Source organism: Tupaia chinensis, unplaced genomic scaffold (genome assembly GCF_000334495.1).
Source record: "Tupaia chinensis unplaced genomic scaffold, TupChi_1.0 Scaffold000063_1, whole genome shotgun sequence".
Classification (NCBI taxonomy): Eukaryota; Metazoa; Chordata; class Mammalia; order Scandentia; family Tupaiidae; genus Tupaia; species Tupaia belangeri.
Window position 1 is genome coordinate 3,948,900 of NW_006159521.1, and position 23,131 is coordinate 3,972,030.

The 23,131-nt window shown below is 37.8% G+C and overlaps 1 protein-coding gene across 1 annotated transcript in view; it reads left to right on the top strand.

Moving 5' to 3' along the window:
- Positions 1-22,833, top strand: part of VPS13C (vacuolar protein sorting 13 homolog C) — a 203,215-nt gene extending 180,382 nt beyond the window's left edge. Inside the window, exons 79-85 of the mRNA XM_014593070.2 lie at positions 1,498-1,543; positions 7,316-7,439; positions 7,899-8,013; positions 13,763-13,851; positions 19,556-19,679; positions 21,855-21,938; positions 22,314-22,833. Of these exons, the coding sequence (XP_014448556.1) occupies positions 1,498-1,543; positions 7,316-7,439; positions 7,899-8,013; positions 13,763-13,851; positions 19,556-19,679; positions 21,855-21,938; positions 22,314-22,415 (684 nt within the window). The 3' untranslated portion in view covers positions 22,416-22,833. The remainder of the gene's footprint in view (positions 1-1,497; positions 1,544-7,315; positions 7,440-7,898; positions 8,014-13,762; positions 13,852-19,555; positions 19,680-21,854; positions 21,939-22,313) is intronic.
- The last annotated feature ends 298 nt before the right edge of the window (positions 22,834-23,131 follow it).

Consider the following 23,131-nt stretch of genomic DNA (forward strand, 5'->3'; position numbering starts at 1 on the left):
GTGTCCTCCTGAATCTTCGAGAAACCCTCCAGTCTGTATATGCTCTAAAACATGCACTCTAGGTGACTGTCAACAGTTCAGAATACTTCTTGTGAGTCTGGGCCTGTCAGAGAAGTCGTAGTGATAAATCGTGGACTTTCTGGTTTTCTTTTTGCTCCCCTTCCCCATCTCGTCACCAGATGTTCCTAAATTGCCAGACTTAGTTTGGCATTTGTGCTGGGGTGAAACTACTGTGATGACAGGTTAGCACTGTGGAAGGTGAAGAAGTGAGAAGCAGGGGAATATGGCCGCTGGGGTAACTAGAGGGAGGGGAGCTCTTTGGGGCTCTGTCAGTTGACCATCTCTGTGGAAGGCATGTGTGAGAGTACAGTGTGGATAAGCCAGAAACTGCCTTCTATTGCTTTCCAGTACCTTTTACATTACATAAATAATATATGAATACATTCTAATTATCCAGCTAATGGATGAATAGACTCCTTATGAGTAAATATGAAAACTTGAAAGTTTTCCTTTAATAACTGACAGAAGCATCAGAGGTAAGGCTCGGGTATAGAGAATACTCTTTGATCCCCCCTTACCTCTTTCCAGAGGTATCTAATCTTTTCAAATTAGTGTGTTTAGTTATTAATTTCTTCACAGTTATTAAGAAGGTTTAAATAGGGAACCAGCAGTTAGCGTAATGGCTATGTCGCTGGACTCCCATGTAGTCGACCACGGTTCGCGTCTCGGACCCGGTGGCTTAAAACTCACACCGGGTGCGTGTGCGTGCATGCCCAAGATCCCGAGAGGAGAATGGAGGAGAAGGGATTGCGGCATGGCCATCCCCCCTGGGAGGTGATTTCCCGCTTTCTGTCTCTGTGTCTCTCTCTGTCTGGGGAGCGCACGCGCCCTATAGCGAAAACCTCTCCAAAAAAAAAAGAAAAAGAAGGTGTAAACATATGACTGTTTTAATTTTGGAAGTAATTTCAGGAAACTCACTGCTGTGTTTGTGATTTATAATGTTGAGTTTGTATTTTCTGAATTTCTTTGCCAGATTATTTGTTATCCTTGAAAGTTCCTTTTATTTTCGGTTTTCTCCACTCTCTAAATTACAAAGTAATCTCATTAAAATGTATAATGAGATGTTAGGGATTATTCGATTCAACTCTCTCATTTTACTGATATGGAAACTGAGGCTTAAAGAAACAGAATCGACTGCCCGGGGCCATGTGAGTGATTGGTGCCAGAGCCAGGTTTAAGACCTGTTCACCTGTCTCTCGGTTCTTTCTAGGGTAAAAGCTTGCTCTCACAGGGTGCTTTGATTTAACGTTTGCTGTGATATAACATTTACAAAGTCATCACGCTCACTTATATGTGCATGTTGTTCACATTATCAAATAAGTCCACAATTAAAAGAAAAAAAGCTATTTCCAGTATGTCTTTAGAGACCTCTAGTGGTTAGTTTAAAATTAAGCACCTTCCGTTCAGTGACGACTTTATGATTGATTTCTCTTCCAGGGAGTGGTTGGTGGAGTGACTGGAATAATAACAAAACCCGTGGAAGGTAGGTTAAGGGGAGTCCTTCCTGCACAAAGGCCGAGGAGTAGATGCATGGTAAACAGGAAGGATGCCATTGTGACGAGGTGTTTGGCCGAGAGAACACTGACCGGATTGTATCTTCATAGCCCTGAACTGTTTAATGAATGTATTTTTCTCAGAAAGTAGAGAGATGAAGTCGTGTCGTAGTTATGATTCAGACTTTGAGTCCTATTTTCCTCAGAGCCATAGATAAGCTAGATTCCTTTGGCCTCAGTAGCATTGGATCCTTTTTTGTGTGTTTTATCCCATTAACAAAGCACATTGTTTACTCAGTGCAGTCCCTACCAGAATCCCAGTTGGCTTCTTTTAGATATTGACAAAGTTGACTCTCTGTGAAAATTCAGTGGTCCAAAATAGCCAAAACAACCTTGTAAAGAAGAATAAAGTTGGAGGACTTAGATTTCCCAATTTCAAAATTTACTTGAAAGATACATCAACAAAGACCATGTGGTAATAGCCTAAGGATAGACATACAGATCGGTGGAAGACGATTGAGAGACCCGAAAGAAACCGTTACATTTATAGCTCATTGATCTTTGAGAAGGATGCCAAGATAACTCGAGTAAAGAGGAGTCTTTCCAGCAGATAGTGCTGGAACAAGTAGATATCACATACAAAACAAACGAGACTCTTGCTCACATTATGTATTAAAGTGGACTCAGAGTTTTAAATACCTGCATGTAACAGCAGAACTATAAAACCCTAAAAAAAAAAAGGAGTTAATCTTTGTGACTTTGAGTTAGTTCAGGCCTTGATATGACACCAAAAGCATAAGAAACAAAAGGAAAAATTGATAAATTGGACTTCATCAAAATTTAAAATGTGGTATAAATAATAATGATAATTATTAAATAAAATTTTAAAAATTGGGGACCAGCAGTTAACATGGTGGCTATGTCGCTGGACTCCCATGTAGTCGACCGTGGTTCACGTCCCGGACCTGGTGGCTTAAAACTTACGCTGGGCACGTGTGTGTGTGCATGCCCAAGATCCCAAGAGGAGAATGGAGGAGAAGGGATTGCGGCGTGGCCATCCCCCCAGGGAGTGATTTCTTGCTTTCTGTCTCTCTGTCTGGTGAGCACAGGCACCCTGTAGCAAAAACCGCTCCAAAAAAAATTTTTTTTAAATTAAAAATGTATGTGCTTCAAAGAATACCATCAAAAAAGAGAAAGGACCATCCTTAGAATGGAAGAAAATTGTATCAAATCATGTATCTGATAAGAGACTCATATCTTGTTATATGTAACGAATTCTTATAACTCATTAATAAAAGAACAAATAACTCAATTTAAAAATGGGTCAAGGAGATGAATAGATATTTCTCCAAAGGAGATGGACAGATGGGTAATAAGTACATGGAAGAATGCTTAGCATATTGTCGTCAGTGAAAAACAAATCAAAACTATAGTGAGATGAGGCCAGCAAGTGGCATGGTGGTTAAGGTGCTAGACTCCCACATGACTGACAACAGTTTGAGTCTCGGATATAGCAACTTGACAGTCATGCTGGGCGTGTGTGCCCAAGGTCGCAGGAGGAGAGTGGAGGAGAAGGGATTGCATCATGGCCATCCCCTGGGGGGCGATTGCTTACTTTCCCTCTCTCTGTGAGCATGTGTGCCCTATGGCAAAAACCTTAAAAAAAAAACCAAAAACTACAATGATATACCAGTTTATACCTGCTGTTATGGCTGGAATCAAGTGTTGAAGAGGACGTGTAGAAATTGGAATCCTGATACATATTGGAGGGAATGTAAAATAATGCAACTGATTTAGAGGAAGGTAGTCTGGCAGTACCTTCAAAGGTTACAGTGGCCATGGGATCCAGCAGTTCTACTCCTAGTAGAATTGAAAACAGATGCTCAAACAAAAACTTCTACATGGATGCTACCAGTTGTTAATACAAGTATTTTTCATAGTAGCCAAAAAGGAGAAACAACCCCAACGGTATCATTTAATACTAATGAGTCAACAAAATGTGACGTACCCATACAATAGGATATTATTTAGCTGCTCAAAAGAATCAATCACCAATACCTGATACAAGGTGAATGAACCTTGAAAACATTCAAAGCCAGTCACAATAGACCCTATGTTGTGAGATTCCAACTGTGTGAGATGTCTGGAATGGACAAGTCCATAGAGATAGGAAGTGTGTGAATATAGGTGATTGGGTGTGTGTGTCAGGGGTCAGGGAAGAGGGAAGGTAAGTTGGGAAGGATTGGGTATGGTTGGGAGAAATGGGTGCTGATTGCTAATGGACATTTTTTTTTTCTTTTTTAAGTGGTACATATTTCCTAAAATTTTGGTGACAGATACACAACTCTGAATACACTAAAGGGCATTTACTTTGTACTCTTCAATGAGTAAATTTTATGGTGTATACTATATTTCAATAAAGTTGTTATATGTTATAAAGAGCATACTGCTTGGGGACCAGCAGGTGGCAGGGTGGTTAAGGTACTAGACTCCTACATGGCTGACCGTGGCTTGATTCCCAGACCTGGTAGCTTGAGAATCACACTGGGACCATGTGTATGCATGCCCAAAGTCCCAGGAGGAGAATGGAGAAGGGATTGTGGTGTGGCCATCCTCCCAGGGCGTGATTTCTCACTTTTCCTCTCACTGTCTCACTGTCTCTTTTAGCAAGCACTGTGTCCTATGGCAAAAACCTTAAAAAAAAAAAAAAATTGACAAAGTTGACTCTCTGTGAAAATTCAGTGGTCCAAAATAGCCAAAACAACCTTGTAAAGAAGAATAAAGTTGGAGGACTTAGATTTCCCAATTTCAAAATTTACTTGAAAGATACATCAACAAAGACCATGTGGTAATAGCCTAAGGATAGACATACAGATCGGTGGAAGACGATTGAGAGACCCGAAAGAAACCGTTACATTTATAGCTCATTGATCTTTGAGAAGGATGCCAAGATAACTCGAGTAAAGAGGAGTCTTTCCAGCAGATAGTGCTGGAACAAGTAGATATCACATACAAAACAAACGAGACTCTTGCTCACATTATGTATTAAAGTGGACTCAGAGTTTTAAATACCTGCATGTAACAGCAGAACTATAAAACCCTAAAAAAAAAAAGGAGTTAATCTTTGTGACTTTGAGTTAGTTCAGGCCTTGATATGACACCAAAAGCATAAGAAACAAAAGGAAAAATTGATAAATTGGACTTCATCAAAATTTAAAATGTGGTATAAATAATAATGATAATTATTAAATAAAATTTTAAAAATTGGGGACCAGCAGTTAACATGGTGGCTATGTCGCTGGACTCCCATGTAGTCGACCGTGGTTCACGTCCCGGACCTGGTGGCTTAAAACTTACGCTGGGCACGTGTGTGTGTGCATGCCCAAGATCCCAAGAGGAGAATGGAGGAGAAGGGATTGCGGCGTGGCCATCCCCCCAGGGAGTGATTTCTTGCTTTCTGTCTCTCTGTCTGGTGAGCACAGGCACCCTGTAGCAAAAACCGCTCCAAAAAAAATTTTTTTTAAATTAAAAATGTATGTGCTTCAAAGAATACCATCAAAAAAGAGAAAGGACCATCCTTAGAATGGAAGAAAATTGTATCAAATCATGTATCTGATAAGAGACTCATATCTTGTTATATGTAACGAATTCTTATAACTCATTAATAAAAGAACAAATAACTCAATTTAAAAATGGGTCAAGGAGATGAATAGATATTTCTCCAAAGGAGATGGACAGATGGGTAATAAGTACATGGAAGAATGCTTAGCATATTGTCGTCAGTGAAAAACAAATCAAAACTATAGTGAGATGAGGCCAGCAAGTGGCATGGTGGTTAAGGTGCTAGACTCCCACATGACTGACAACAGTTTGAGTCTCGGATATAGCAACTTGACAGTCATGCTGGGCGTGTGTGCCCAAGGTCGCAGGAGGAGAGTGGAGGAGAAGGGATTGCATCATGGCCATCCCCTGGGGGGCGATTGCTTACTTTCCCTCTCTCTGTGAGCATGTGTGCCCTATGGCAAAAACCTTAAAAAAAAAACCAAAAACTACAATGATATACCAGTTTATACCTGCTGTTATGGCTGGAATCAAGTGTTGAAGAGGACGTGTAGAAATTGGAATCCTGATACATATTGGAGGGAATGTAAAATAATGCAACTGATTTAGAGGAAGGTAGTCTGGCAGTACCTTCAAAGGTTACAGTGGCCATGGGATCCAGCAGTTCTACTCCTAGTAGAATTGAAAACAGATGCTCAAACAAAAACTTCTACATGGATGCTACCAGTTGTTAATACAAGTATTTTTCATAGTAGCCAAAAAGGAGAAACAACCCCAACGGTATCATTTAATACTAATGAGTCAACAAAATGTGACGTACCCATACAATAGGATATTATTTAGCTGCTCAAAAGAATCAATCACCAATACCTGATACAAGGTGAATGAACCTTGAAAACATTCAAAGCCAGTCACAATAGACCCTATGTTGTGAGATTCCAACTGTGTGAGATGTCTGGAATGGACAAGTCCATAGAGATAGGAAGTGTGTGAATATAGGTGATTGGGTGTGTGTGTCAGGGGTCAGGGAAGAGGGAAGGTAAGTTGGGAAGGATTGGGTATGGTTGGGAGAAATGGGTGCTGATTGCTAATGGACATTTTTTTTTTCTTTTTTAAGTGGTACATATTTCCTAAAATTTTGGTGACAGATACACAACTCTGAATACACTAAAGGGCATTTACTTTGTACTCTTCAATGAGTAAATTTTATGGTGTATACTATATTTCAATAAAGTTGTTATATGTTATAAAGAGCATACTGCTTGGGGACCAGCAGGTGGCAGGGTGGTTAAGGTACTAGACTCCTACATGGCTGACCGTGGCTTGATTCCCAGACCTGGTAGCTTGAGAATCACACTGGGACCATGTGTATGCATGCCCAAAGTCCCAGGAGGAGAATGGAGAAGGGATTGTGGTGTGGCCATCCTCCCAGGGCGTGATTTCTCACTTTTCCTCTCACTGTCTCACTGTCTCTTTTAGCAAGCACTGTGTCCTATGGCAAAAACCTTAAAAAAAAAAAAAATACTGTTTGAAAAGATCTTTTGATGATTAGTGTTTAAAAAAGTAGAGATTATTTTCTGGTCAGTGTTTAGACCCTCTAGTCACAGGTACTAACTAAACCCCTAGATCAGTAGTTCTCAAACTTGAGCATGCCTCAAGGTTACATAAGAGTGCTTAGATTGTTGGCCCTGCCCTCAGAGTTTCTGATTCAGTAGGTCTGGGGTAGGGCCCAAGAATTTGTATTTTTTTTTTTTTTTTTTTTTTTTTTTTTTTGGAGAGGTTTTTGCTATAGGGCGTGTGCGCTCACCAGAAAGACAGAGAGAGACAGAAAGTGAGAAATCACCCCCCAGGGGGTATGGCCACACCGCAATCTCTTCTTTCATTCTCCTCTTGGGATCTTGGGCACGCATACACACACACCCGGCGTGAGTTTAAGCCACAGGGTCCGGGACTCGAACTGCGGTCAATTACATTGGAGTCCAGCAACATAGCCATTTCGCTAACTGCTGGTCCCAAGAATTTGTATTTCTAACACACTTTGAACCCCACTCTTTTATCACATTAGGATATTAAACTGTTTTAGAAAAACAAATTTTTGGTAGTTTTCTGGGTGAAACAGTATTTGGCTCAGGTTTTTGTGAAGTTCAGACTTGCTTATTTTAATGTATCTTTATACATCCATTATTTTTGATTCTCTGAAGGTGCCAAAAAGGAGGGAGCTGCTGGATTCTTTAAAGGAATTGGAAAAGGGCTTGTGGGTGCTGTGGCTCGTCCTACTGGCGGAATCATAGACATGGCCAGCAGTACCTTCCAAGGCATTCAGAGGTGAGGAGGACGTGCAGGGTTCAGGCCTGTGCTGGGTGCTGAGTGATGCTTGGGATACATAACTAGGTGGGAGAGTTTGCCTGCTGTTAAGGATCTGAGAGTCTAAGGGAAAGCTTCTCAAGGTAGAATGCCTCCAGGAAAGAGTAAGAAAAGACTTCTTATGGCTCAATTCCTTTTTTATTCAACAAGGGTTATTAGCACAGATCACCTGCTGGGCACAGTATTTGCACATCAAGGATACAAGGTGTGGGTGACCTAGTGTCGACATATTCTCTAAGGAAAGTGCTTACAGTGAAACAGACTTGGTGCTAATAATTTTGATTGTGGCCAAGGTACTTGAAATTGCTAATTGTTTTTGTCAAATGTTTGTGTGTTTAACCAGTTTATATATTTGTATTTGTATTATTTTGAAAGAGTATCTTTTTTTTTTTTTACATTTAACTTTGCTGCCTTATTTAGGGCAGCAGAATCAACTGAGGAAGTCTCCAGCCTCCGCCCTCCTCGCCTGATCCAGGAAGACGGCATCATTCGTCCATACGACCGACAGGAATCTGAGGGCTATGACTTATTTGAGGTAAATTCTGTTCTTCATGGTCGTGAGTGAAATTTAATTTGAAAGATTCCTAGGACCAGGATTTCATGGGTGGTCTTAGAGTTCCTGATTTGTGAACTTTTTTTGAAGGATTGATTACACACATTGTCTGTAGAGTAGAATTTGATTATTATTTTTTCTTTTTTAAATTTTGATATAACACATGAAATGAAAATAACTAATCAGTTTTTTTTTTTCTGCACAAGAACAAAGCTATTTTTGTGCAGAAAATACTCTGTTAAAAGAAGTCATAGACGGTATTGCTCTTTCTGTGATAGCTCATTTAGTTACTGTCGTTAGTTTTGGTTTCCTGGTTTGAAGCTATTTTTTGGAATTTCATTGTTTCCTTTTCTCCCAACCAAATTATTTGTATTACTTTGTAACTTCATACTTATTCAGGTTAACAGAAGTGGAGAAGAAAAAAAAAAAAAAGTGACTATATATTCTAAAACTTTTAAGGATTTCTTGGGCTTTTATTTTAGCTTTAACTTTACAATATTTAAATAATACGTACACACACCACTTGCTATTCTCCCATGACTGGCTTTCTCTACGAGAAATTGATTAATATTTTCCTACCCTGACTTGGAAATAAAATGATACTTAATTGTTCTTAGTCTGTGGTTTCTATTGTATATGATTGCATTTTATTTTCCTGCATGCTTATTCTAACTTTATTTTCTTTGTTTTTCTGCCTACACAGCAAGAACTGGAAAAACAGGAGTAAATGTTTCCTATGCTACTACTTGATTTCATCCTTAAAACAAACTGTGGTATTAATTGACTGTGTGAATTAGATTGTCAGTTTAGTGAATTTTCTTTACAACTTTCACTTCCACATGAACTTCTGTAGTAGTGACTTGACTACAGATTAAAAATGGCAGAATTCCTGGTAATATTGCACAGGAATGAGATCAATATAAAAGATGAAAGGATCAGGAAGTCAGCTCTTCTCCACTTAGTGGATGAAAGATGTTCTTGAGCTCAGAAGCACATACTTTTACTGTCATTTTGAAATTTTAATCTCTTCTTACGGTGTTCATGTGCATTTCAGGTAAAGTTGGAAAAAAGAACCATTCTCATGTCCAGTCTAGTGAATGTGTTCTTTATGTGTGCAAATCCGGAGCATGGAATCACACAGGTTTCCTTTCACAGATCATTCTAAGATTGCTCAAGTTATGGGACCGTAACTGAGCTATATGTTTTAATAACCAAAGCGTCATTTGCTCTGAGTCTGTACAGAGGCCTCAAATACGAGTTTTAAATTTTCCCTCCATCTGTCATTTTTTTAACCTCTTCATTATGTTGGTAAATACATGGCAATCATTTTATAATTATGTTATATACACTCTTGGCCTTTAGCATTTATGCTTTTCGAAAACTGAATCTATTGGTTATGTTTATTTTGTAATTGTTGGTTTTAACTAATGTAAATACAAGTTGAGTATGTTAATTAGTTAAATTTCTTATGTGACACTGGGGTGTATAGATGTCTTTATTTTTTAAAGAATTATTTATTTAATTTTATTTAGCATTATTATTATTTAATTTGCTACAGAGCATGTGCATTCACCAGAAAGAGAGATTGAGAGTGTGATGGATGTACAAAAGATGTAAGATTTCTAGGGACCAGCAGTTAGCGTAATGGCTATGTCTGTCGCTGGACTCCCACGTAGTCAACTGGTTCGTGTCCTGGACCGGGTAGCTTAAAACTCATGCTGGGCGCGTGTGCGTGCGTGCCCAAGATCCCAAGAGAAGAATGGAGAAGAAGGGATTGCGGCATGGCCATCCTCTAGGGGGTGATTTCTCGCTTTCTGTCTCTCTGTCTCTCTCTGTCTGTCTGGTGAGCGCATGCGCCCTATAGCAAAAATCTCAAAAAAAAAAAAAAAAAAGAAAAAGACTTCTGTCCTTAAGAGACCAAATATGACAAACTGTGTGAATATTAAAGAGCAGATTTAAAGTGTAAGGTGATGTCCTCCCAACCCTTACTGGAAGAGACAGAGAGAAAAGGAGAGTGAGAAAGCAAGCTGCCAGGTCCAGGACTTGAACCGCAGTCATCTGTGTGGGAGTCTGGTGCCTCAACCATCATATCACCTGCTGGCCCCAAGATTTAAAAAAAATCTTTATTTTTATAAGACAAACTCTTCTTTGTTTCTAAATTTTTAGAGAACATTTATTATTTTAATGAGAACAAAAGTAATTCCAAATTTTCATTTTCAAATTAGTGCCTCCATAAGTAATTCTTAAAATAAGTTATGTTTTTTATTTAATAAATTATGGAAATGTTGAAGCTGATTTAGCCATGTCTTACCTAGTAACAGTGATGTGCACCCTCGAATTGAAATCATAGTATAAACTTTGATTTACAGTGTCTTATATTTGAAGAGGATGAAACTGTTAACATGTAACTGTTCAGTTGGATTATATATTTTAAAAACTATAGTTACTAAGAGAATAAATTGAATGTTTAATATTTAAGACAAGCACTTTAAATAAGACAGAATATATCCAAAGAGCAGCTTTTGCTGGATGTACAAAAGAGATCAGACTCTGACCTTAAAGGACCAAGTATGGTTAGCAAAACCTGTATGTACTAGAAGTCCCTGACAGACTGTTCCTGTGCCTAGACACTAGGATTGGCACACATGCCACCGGGTATACGATTTTCTATGGGAAGAGAGCACAGTAATTTGAATTCAAGATGCTGTCTTAAGTCATCACTAATTACCCTCCCTAAGCTTCTTGGATAAAAGTAGTGATTTTTATTTTTGTGAGTATATTATGATTTTAGTGAGACAACTTTTTGGAACTCCTATAACTTGTTAAGTCTTTTTTTTTTTTAATTTACTTATTTACTTTTGTTTGTTTGATTTTTTATGTTATTTACTATTTCCTTGTAATTTCCCTTTTTACAACTCTATGTAATAAACAGAAAACTTTTAAAAGCTCACTATTTAACTAAACATATAGTCATCTGATTTATTGTTAAGATAGCGGACAACCTTTTACATTTTAATATATTATGTAATTACTAGAAGAAGTGGAATGTACCTTCTTGAAGTGACTTGATAGTTTTCCATGAGTACGAGCATCGGTGTGGATAACTGAGAAATTCAGGCTACTTCATACCTTGCCCATCTTGCTGTGCTGAGTTGGTTGGGTAAGAAGTATTTACGAATACCTAGATGCCCTGGATATACAAGAGATGTAAAAATTCTGTCCTCAAGGGATCAAAGATAACAAAACATGTAGATATTAAAGAGCAAATTTAAAGTGGTTATGTCCCAGCCCTTATTGTAATATAGGTACATTCTCAATAATTTATTTGGGCCTCTTTTGATCCTCATTTTCTTTTTTCTCCCTAGTATTGCTCTGTATCTTTCTATTTAATAGTGAGTTTTGAAAGTTCCTACGTTATATACTGTGGTATTATAGGGTATATTCTTCTGCTTATCCTCCATTCTCCTAGGATAATTACTGCTTATTTATTTGTGTGTGTGTGTGTGTGTGTGTGTATGTATGTATATGTAGAGAGAATGAGAGACAGTTTTTATTTAATATTAATTTTAGTTCACACACTTAAGAGCGTACAATATTTTAAATGGTGTTCTTCATTTTCTTCTTCATTATATCTTTCCATGTTCTTAGAAATGCTTCATTAGCATTCTTTTTTGTATTTTTATTTTTAACATGTCATTATTGTACATATTTATAGGGTAGAGTGTGATGTTCTAATACATGTATGTGTTGTAATAAACATGTATATATTGTTTTAATATATACAGGAATGAAATCAGAATATTTAGCATATCATTTCAAATATTCATTGTTTTTGTGATGAGAACATTCAAAGTCCTCTCTTTAAGCTATTGTATGATACAATATTGTTAACAGTAACCCCTCTTCTGCACAGTAGCCATTGACATTCTTAATTCTTGCATTACCATTTTGAGGTTACTTCATGTTGTGTATTTGACTATTCTCAATTCTTGACATTAAAATTTTGTTATTTTACTAATAGTAATAATCACACCACTACACATTTTGCTTTTCATATCTTATAATTTCCTTAGAATTTATTTGAAAAAAAATTGAGTTATTGAGTAAAGGGATTTTGCAAAGTATCATTAAATTGCTCAAGTTAGATTTGGAGAGAGGGGAGTGAATATTTTATCGACTAGTCTGGCCTCCTGCCGTCATCAGTGACTGAACATCTTAATCTGAATCTCAGAGTGCAGTGGATATGTAGCATGACTGAAAACAAGGTTTTTGAAGTATATTGTGGTGATAAATTATATTTTAATGGTTTGGAATACAGTAGCCCGATAACTAATGAAAATGCATTCAGGGTAGAAAGTGGATAGAATTTTTTGTACTTGCATTTTAAATCTAAATACTTTAACATATGTAAATGTCAAGCTGAAGCTAAATGCACTAAATCATTATATTCATTTCCATTCTTTCTTTGAAGAAATTGAGGCATAAGTGTTAAAATATTTTAGCTAGCTCCCAGGTAACCTGTGAGACAGGTGGCTGCTGTATGTGAACTGCACTTCACTCTGAGGTTCATTTTCAGAATGAGACTTCAGTTCTTTTTTGGGAATTCCTCTTCCTTGTTTATGGCTTTGTGTAATTGTTCAGGAATATACAGCTTTTAAAAGTGTGTATTTGAGCAACGAAATAATAGCATCAAGTGTGCTTTCTCTGCTTGTGGTTATGTTGACTATATAACAGCCTTCTTATAATATGGGTATTATGTTCATGAGTATAAAATGTTACGGTCTTATTTATTCCAAACATTTATGTTCTGTACTTGTATACATATCATCTGATCTTTAGTCATACGTTATAGATAATATCAATAATATTTAATTAGCATTTATTACAATAAACTCTTTCATTGTTTTTTAATATATGTTGACTAATTGAAGTCACACTAGTTTTGAGATAGTGGAAGAGGAAAAGAAATGTATTTTAATGTGCTACTATTTATAATTGAATTATTTTATGCTTGTATGTGTCTTTAGAAATAAAATGTGTCAGCTATTTTGACAGCTTAGACATTCATGTTTGTATTAATGTTATTATATTTTATGATAAATATAATTTGATATGTAAATATACTTCTCAAGCACAATTAATCTTTAAAATCAGATATTCATAAACATTAAATATCAGTTGTTTTGGAATTTTATTATGTGTATAATTCCTACCTCTGTGGAAGTCAGTGGTTCTTAAACTTTGAGAGGGGGATCACAGACCTCTTCAAAAAAATCCAATAAAAGCATGAAACATTCTCTGAAAAAAGTTATAGAACCACATTTTCAGAATTATATATTCTGTGTTTGTTGGTTTAAAGAGCCACCGTGCATAAGAACTCATTTGTGTTAGTGTGCTAGTTTTTTATTAACTCCTGTTTATATGTTTCATAATTAAAATGTGCCATTATTTCTGGTAAATATTTTTAAATTTCTAAGTTAGGACAGAACAAAATATATTTTACCAGAAGATCACTTGGTAAGCATTTAATACATATTTTTCTTTTAAGGGAACAGTGAAAGTTATACATTTAAAAACATGCTATGAAAATTTTTCAAGCCTCGTGAATCAATATGTAGAATTGTGCTTTTGTTTTTAATACTTTTTTCTAACACTGTTATTATAATTAGCTAATATATAGTATACAAGAATGAATATACTTCCCAAATCTTAACTCTTGTTTCCTTTCCAGAATCACGTCAGAAAGTGGGAAGGAGAGGCTTACCGATACCACTGTGCTATCCCTGGGAACAGGAAAACGATCTTCATGGTTACAAATAGGTACTACTTTCGAGTGATGTTTTTTCTAAAGCAACTTGGTTGTACAGATGACAAAAGTTTTGGCAGAGGATTTGCAGAACAAAGACTTCAAGGGCAATTTGTTTATTTTCATAGAATCACAAAAATACAGATGCTGATGGACCAGCATTTGAGATCATCAGTCCTAATATCTTCATGGTAGAATAGTGACAATCTACATGAGCTAGAGGCTTACTCACCTTATACAACTACGGAGAGACAGAGTCTGGAATAGGCTTTATAGGAGTGATACCATTATGTAGGAATTACAAGTCCACTTACAGAGTGTTAATTCATGAGTCACTTTTTCTTAATTTTTTGCTTTTTTGTTTTTCAGAGAGAGAGATTTTTGCTGTAGGGCATGTGTGCTCACCAGAGAGGCAGGGAGAGAAGGACAGAATCTGAGAAATCACCCTCCCCCCCCAGCAGGGATGGCCATGCCACAATCCCTTCTCCTCCATCCTCCTCTCAGGACCTTGGGCACACACACACACATGCACAAGCCTGGTGTGTGTTTTAAACCATCAGGCCCAGGACTTGAACCAAGGTCAACTGTGTGGAAGTTCAGTGACATAACCCTTACACCATCTGCTGGTCCCTAGATCTTTTTTTAAGGGATGACATTATTCCTGTCTGTTTATCCCACTTTTTCCTAAGCATTTTAGAAGTGATAGATAGATAATTTTTCCAAATAAAAGAACTGGGACCAAATTATAGAGCTTATTTTCCTGGGATATACTCTAGAGAATAAACTTATCACAGGTAACTTACAAATGAATGATTTTCAGAACTTGCTAAGTGATGTACCTCTGTAGGACTAAAACAAAGTAGTTAGAGTTCTCAAAGTTGGCATTAGATTCCTCCACTACTGCATTTAAATATATTTTGATGGGAAAGAAGGAAAGGATTATTGAGTAACAGAATTCAGCTTTTTAAACCTACGCATTTTTTAAAAGAAAGATTAACCAGTCATATGACAGTGTTGATAGTTTGCCCACTAGTGAAGAAATAAAAAATAAAAAAATCACACAGCAGTTAATCTAAAAAGTCGCCTTTGACAGGTAACCACTTACCTTTAATGCCTGTAATTTCATATTATCTCCATTGGATTAAACCAAACCCAGGGTTTATTTGTGTTGTGTGTTGTACTTGGGAGGCAGTGGCAATGTGTTCATGTATTTTAAAATTGTGTACCTTTTATATGACATAGCACTAGGCAATGGGAAACAGGATTTTTTGTTTTTGTTCTTAATACTTATTATTTAAGTACTTGTTTGATTTAAGGCACAATTGTGGGAATATTATGGGTTGTATTATGTACCTTGTTTCTCTTCAAGTAAATTGAAAACTCATCATTTTAAATCTCATCATTTACGGAAGGCCTTTTGGGCTTGTTTATTTCTTCCATGAGAGAGACAGGCATCCCCAACAGGGTTTCCAAACCCACTCCACCCTGTGTCGGGTGGCCGGGATCATGGGTGCATGCTTGCTCGACATGGTTAGGGAGGTCCTGAATGCAAACCTGGCACCTTTCATGAATAAGCCCAGATGCCGAACGTGTTATTACCTTGCCCTGTATGGAAGCTTTTAGAAGGAAACTAGTCAAATAATATTCCTGACCAGTGCAATGACACAATCTCCTTGCTTGCTTTGGTAGTCTCTTTCTAAAGAAAAGTGTCTTCGATTGGGATAGTTACCATTATTTAGATCTGACTTTTACTGATTACATTAAAATAACAAGTATAAAATTCCAAATGTAGTATTCTTAAAAATAACTTTTATTTTTCATTGCCGAAGTCATGCTTACTCATTGTGGATTGTATGGATAAGGAGTCAATAAACTTTTTTTTAAAGGGCCAGATAGTAAATATTTAGGGTCCTAGGGCCATATTGTATTTCTCAGCTGTTTAACTCTGCCCAACAGCCATGGATGATATGTAAAAGAATGGCCTTGGCTGTGTTCCAAGAAAAGTTTGATTCATTGAAATAGGCCTTTGGGGCCAGCAGGTGGCATGGTGGGTAAGGCTCTGGACTCCCACGTGGTTCTCCATAGATCGAGTCTTGGATCCAGCGGCTTGAAGTCACACCAGGTATGTGTATTTGGATGACCAAAATCATGAGTGGAGAATGGAGAAGAGGGGATTGCATCATGGCCATTTTTCCCTGGGGATTGACTTCTCACTTTTCCCTTTCCCTCTCTCTGTCTCTCTCCAGCAAGCACATGTGCCCTATGGTAAAAACAAACAAACAAAAACAAACAAACAAGAAAAACAGGCCTTAAGCTGAATTTGGTATAAAGGCTATCATCTGTTCACCCTAATAAGTAAGAAGATGAAGATAAGTAAACATGCATTTTAGTTTGCCTAGGGTAGAGCTGGTTTAAGCAAAGTCAGAGTGATTATTACTAAGATCATAAGGGTTTATGTGTTATTGTTAACATGATGGAGATTTGCTAGGATTTTTAAGGCACAGTTCATAATTATCAATAGCAATCTCTTTCATTCATGTTTGGAATGATAAATTATATGATAATCCCTAAAAATATTCTATACTGTCCATCTCACCATCCAGAGATGACTACTGTTAGCTGACATGTCAGATTTTGAAACTATATATATTTTATAAAATCTATATAAAAAAAGGCATTGTGTACATTTAGTAACCTAAGTTTTTTTAATGTAACAATATATGGTGACCATCTTCTCAAACCATTATTTTTTGATAACATAATTTTTTTTCTTATGACAGAGAGCACATGTGTACACATGAGAGAAAGAGAGAGAGAGACAGAAGTGCCTTTGACAGGGTCCTGTCGCACCTCCGTCCCTGTCCCCAGCCCTTCAGCACTTGGGGATCCTGGCCACCCCTGTGCATCCATTGTGTTTGCAAGCAGACCCAGGGATCCAGATTCGTAGCTGGCCACGCGGTCTCGTGGGGCACTCGTGTCATCACTGTGCCACAGCAGCAGGAACACCAATGTGATTGCTTTTTTTTCTTCTTCTTCTTTTTGCCATACGACACGTGTGTTCACTGGAAAGAGACAGAGAAGGTGAAAGTGAGAAATCACCATCTAAGGGGGCTGGCTATGCTGTAATCCCTTCTCCTCCATTCTCCTTTCAGAATTTTTTGGCACGCACATCCACGTTCCCCGGGGTGATTTTCAAGCCATCGATGCCAGGATTTAAACTGCAGTTGGCCATGTGGGAGTTCAGTGCCTTAACTATCACACCAGTTGCTGGTCCCTAACAATCTGATTTTTAATGATTATGTAATAATTATATAATTATATTTATGGGTATACTATAATTTACTCATGCTCTCTTGCTATTTGATATCCAGCTTTCTTCTTTTCAGTGTTTTATTATTATGTCTATGCAGCAATTACTTTTTCCTATTATTTTCTTAGGGTAAATTAAAAGTAGAATTACTAATTTAATAGTTGTGAAGATTTTTGAAGCCTTTTCTAGAGGGTTGCATCAATTTTTTACATACAACTCACAATATATTAAAATGTCTGTTCTTTGTTTTGCTAACACAAGGTGTTGTTTAAAATTTTACTTTTGCTAGCCTAATGCATAGGACATTACTTCTTTAATTAGTATTTCTCTACTAATTAGTATTAATATGTCATCTCATTTGTATTTTTAATTTTTCTATGAGTCGTTCATATCCTTGCTCATTTTTCATTAGTATGTTCATCTAATTCTAAAGATATAAAAAAAAGTTTAAATTGTATCAGTCCTTTAAACTCAAAGTACTAGTTTAATGATTCCTTATTAGATTTTCTAATATATTTACTTTTAATTATTCCATATTGAAGTTCATACAAAATTTAATCACAATATTTTTTCTTACCAGTTTTTAAAAACAAAACACCAATTATCATGACCTAATATATTAGGCTACAGCTCTGTTAATGGGCACTGACTCCTTCATAATTATTTTAGTAATCTTTATCAGGATATCGATCATTAAGAAGACTATTTTTTTAACCATAAATAATGACAGGTACAGGGACACAGAGATGAAAGTTACACGTTTGGCCCTTCCCCATCTGAAAGAGGGAGTGGACAGTTTCTCAGTAACATACCGGGCGATAGGTGCTATGAGTGAGTTACAGACAGATTCTGAGCACATAGGAAGAACTCGGTCTATAAAGGGGGTTTTCTACATCTCCCAGAGTATGTAGCTGTTCACATGTGAATGAGAGGAGGCAGAGACGTGAACAGTCAGGCACTCGGAACAGTAGGATGGGATGCAATGGCTGGATGCAGGGCGTTCGGGGGAAGTACTGGCAGGTGAGGCGACAGTCATGGTTGCTCATAGCAGCTCTTTGTAAGATTGGGAGTGTAAGTGCTGTCGTTACTACGAAGGAGATACACTCTTTTGTGAGGTATAGTCTGTGGATTTATTGTCTGGTATTACAACTTCTTACTGAGAAATATGTGCATACAGTACATGCACAAGAAGTATTTTTCTTTTTTATTTCTTTCCCACTGTAGGCCTCTAAGCAAGGAGTACTTGCTTACAAGTAAGGTTTGAGGTTTGTATTATAGTTTAGAAAGATCTCTGTGGAGTCCAGTGATGTGACCACCACACCACCTGCTGGCCCCAGTCACAGTTTCTTAAGATGGCAAAAACAACAACAAAAAGCAACACAAAAAAATGTCATAATCTGGCATTGAGCTAATTTTTCCACCACTGTCTGATGGTCCAGGTCTGTGATCCAGACCACGTTCCTCGCATAAGCCTTCCCTTGTACGTGTGCTCACGCTCACTCATCTTTGTCTGGGCTGTCGTTTCCCACCCCACACAGAGGGCCGTCCTCTCGAGAAGCAGCTCTTACGTCACCTGCTTTACTAACGCAGTCTGCCCCCTCTCCTGAGCTCCAGGAGACTTTCTTCGCTCCCTTACCTCACTCGCGGAGTTGTGCTGCAGCGTGTATTTGCGTGTTTATTTCCCCTTCTAGCCGGCGAGTACTTCTCGAGTACTTACCGTCTGCCTTGTTCCCCAGCACCCAAGACACTTGTTGAAGTAACAGTCCTACTTTTCTAGTTTGCTTTCTGTAATGGAAACTTAAAATCAAGAATAGTTATACAGTAATGAATTGGAATCACAGGCTGGGAAATCAGTGTGCATGTACTTTAAGGATTCTGCTGTTGTTATTGCTGCAGTTGAGTCAGATGGGAAACACTCTGTGATACGGGACTTCAGTGCTGAAGTGTTACAGTCGGATATTTATTAGTGGGCCTGCAGTGACTCTTTGCTGACATTTGAGGTCTGTGACATTTCCTGCACCTTCTATCTTGAACTGGAAGGCAAAATTGACTAACAGTAAAAAACAATTAATTTTTCAAGTACAACATTTTCAGGGGCTTCTGCCTTTAGTGCATCCCAGTTGAGAGTACAGCCTGCTCCTTGTGTGTTTCCAAAATGATTTGCGCATCCCTATGTTGGTCATTTAAAATAGTCAGGGGACTCCTGCAGGATTGGTAAAAAAGGTTTCGACTACTTTGTTAGTACATGTCAGATTTGCTCTTTATTTGACAGTTACCTAGATTTCCTTTTAATGAGAAGCATACTTCTTTTTAGTGCCAAGTTTGTATTTTCTGATTAAGTGCTAATGTTGCAGACGATAATTGTCTTCAGCACTACCTCCCTGTTTCTGTTCTCTTTTGCAAAACAGACGAGTGTTGTGTATAAAGGAAGTTGAAATCCTAGGCCACATGTCCGTGGACTGGCAGTGTTCATTCGAAGACTTTGTATTTCCTCCTTGCGTCAGTGAAAATCTGCTGAAGATTTCAGTTAAGGTAAGAAAACACACATTTAGAACCAAGAGTTCATTAAATGAGTGAAAACCAGTGCTTTCTGGCTGTTTTACACTGAACTACACTAAATATTTGAGGTACTGGGGCCCGCGGGTAGGGAAGTAGTTAAGACTCCCATAACGTCGACCGCAGTTTGAGTCCTGGACCCTGCGGCTTAAGAATCACACCAATTCACTTGCACGTGTACCCAAAATTCCAGGAGGAAAATGGAGAAGGAGGGATTGTGGCACGGCCCTCCCCCAGGAGGGTGATTTCTCTCTCTCTCTCTCTCTCTCTGGGAGTGCACACTCCCTATGGCTAATACCTTAACAACATTTTCTGAAGTGTTAATGTCACCATCATCATCCTTGTTGCTGCTATTGTATTCTGAGATATAAAGAAAGATGTAATCAGTTTTCTTTTGTAGCTCTCTTTCCTGACAGCCCTTGACTGCACAGTGAAATATCACAGTGCATCAGTTTGTCCCCCTAAAGAATTAGTATGCTAATAGCTGACATTTCCTTTTTGGTAAAATTACTCATTAGTAAATAGGAGGTGTTGTTTCTTTTGTAACTATATATGCATATCCATTTTGCTGTCATCTTGAACATTTCTAGAAAGATTTTTTTTTTAAGTCTTTTTAAATTTTTTTTTAAAATTTGGTATTGAGTATGTATGCTCACTGAAGAGAGCCAGGGGTTGAGGACTGAGAAAGCATCCTCCTGGGGGATGGCCATGCTGTGTCCCTCTCCTATGTTTTGCTCTTGGGATTCGGGACACACACACACACACACACACACACACACACACGTGCCTGACATGTTTTTCAAGTTGCTGGGCCCAGGACTTGAACTGTACAGTTGGCCGTATGGGATCCAGCTGCCTTAACCATGATGCCCTGGCTGACCTGTTTCTTTTTCAGTCTTTAAGGATATTGTTAAATGCTTTGATGATAACATGTCTAAAATGCCCTTGTTTTATAATATTTGGCATTTGCAGATGTAAATATAACAGTGCTTTCATGTCTTTGTATCCCATCATTTTCTAAGGAAGAACTTTTATTTTAATTACATAGTAAATAATTGGCAAAAGTGGTACCCCATTTTTAGTTGTCAGACTCATTAACTTTTTTTTTTTGGAGAGGTTTTCGCTATAGGGCGCATGCGCTTGCCAGACAGAGAGATACATAGAGACAGAAAGCGAGAAATCAACCCCCGGGGGGATGGCCACGACGCAATCCCCTCTCCTCCATTCTCCTCTTGGGATCTTGGGCACGCATGCACCCACACCCGGCGCGAGTTTTAAGCCACCGGATCTGGGATGCGAACCGCAGTCAACTATGTGGGAGTCCAGCAACATAGCCAGTATGCTAACTGCTGGTTCCCAGACTCATTAACTTTGAAACATTTATTACATTATATATATTACAAGTTTCATTTCGTCCTTTAAAAAAATAAACCACATTATAAAAATGGAACCTTCTATAGTGTATTTATTTGTCCTAAACAATAGTGATGCTAACTTTACTACTGAAATTAACTGGAAAACATTAACCACAACATGAGATAATTCAAGAGGTGAGTGAGTACCTTTAATTTGTTTTTACTTTTCTTTTCATAGACATTTATAAAGGGAACTACCATGTCACTCTACTATTTTGTTTTCAGCATTACTTCATAGGAGAGGATCAAAATTTAAAGAGTGCTTTGGTGTATGAAACACGGCTCTCAAACTGAGAAAGACTGTCACTATGCATATATCTTACAGTTTCCTCAGTTATCACTTTTCTGTTATATCTGCAGCGAGAATCGACTCAGTGTATTTTACATAATATAAGAACTTTTTCAGTCAGACAAGTAAACGAAGAGAGGGCATTTTGATTTGTCAGACGTAATGAGTTATCAAGAAGCTGTTTCTGCAGGCTGTTTATCATAACCGGCAGGAAGCGTTCTTTTATACAGATAGATGTATACTTATCCAGTCTCATGAATTCTAAAATCTCACATATGGAACCATTATCCTTGTGCCAGGATGATTTATTTTCTGTAATACTTGAATATGAGTATTTGGTTTAGCCTACTGCTTATAAGGTAGGGTTGACATTTAAGCTAAAGGTTATGCTTTTTTTTCCTCTTCCCTAGAATAACTTCTTTTCCATCATTGTTTATTTTGAAACAGGAGCAGGGTCTGTTCCACAAAAAAGACAGTGCTGGTCCAGGCCTCCTTCGGAAAATTTACCTGAAGGACACCACCACAGCAGAGGTAAGCAACTGCTTTTAAAGAACACTGTCTCTAAATTTTTTTAAGCTGGAAGATTAAAAAAACAAATGTTTTACAATTAATGATATCTGTTATTTTTCCCCCAAAGCTCTTCCAGTTATATCTTGGGGTGGATATATATAAACTTAAGATAGTGAGCCGTCAGAAAAGTCATGATGCATTTTTGCATAGAAAAATACATCATGACTTTCCAATGACCCAGTAGTATACTGTGGACTCAACAGGGAGGAAGGATTGTATTCTGCACTGTGTGTTTGAACCTTGTGGAGAACTCTATCACTTGTTTTTATCCCCTTCTTCCCACCACATGAGCCTGTACCTGTCTTTATAATTCATATTAAATATTTTATCTTACAGAGAGCATTTAATGCCATTGAAGAGGCACAGTCAACAAGACACCAGCAAAAATTGATGAAGCAATCATCGCTGAAAGTTGTCCGGGCCCAAATACCATCTTAATCACAGATCCCAGGGGGCTGTTGCTGCAAAAAAAAAGCCAGTCATTGGTCTTGTCTAAAATTGACTCATCTTTGTCACGCTAAAGAGAATTTTTCAAGCAGTCCTTTAATTTTTTCTCCAGTAGTTAGTTTTTGTCCATGTTAGTTTTGACTCTAATTTTGTAACCATGTGTATATTAATAATCTACTTCAACACTGCCACCTAGAAAACTGAACTTCAGTGCTGGAATCCTCATGGCATTGGAGGTTCAGATCCCCACGTCAGCCTGAAGGGCACATGCTCAAGATTTTGATGAACCAGAGGGCTAAGGACGGGGGATCGCCAACTGAGAGGACTCTGCTGATGCGACCTCTGTCTCTTTCTCTCATGCACATGTTCTCTGTCATGAATAAATAAATAACTTAGTGGGAAAATGGAATTAAAGTACAAGTTTATTTTTTGAAATACATCCTTGGAAAAAATTACATCAAACTCAGTGAAATTTTTATTAATATTAAAATCTGGAGCACATGGCAATAGGATTCCTTTTTTTTTTCCTGTAGGACCTGTGTGCTCACCAGAGAGGGAAAATGAGAAATGATCCCTTGCGAGGGGATGGCCATGCCACAATACCTTCTCCTCCATTATTCTCTCAGGGTTTTGAGTATGCATGCACATGTGCCTGGTGTGATTTTCAAACTGCCGAGTTGAGAACTCACACCAGGGAGTCGGCCATG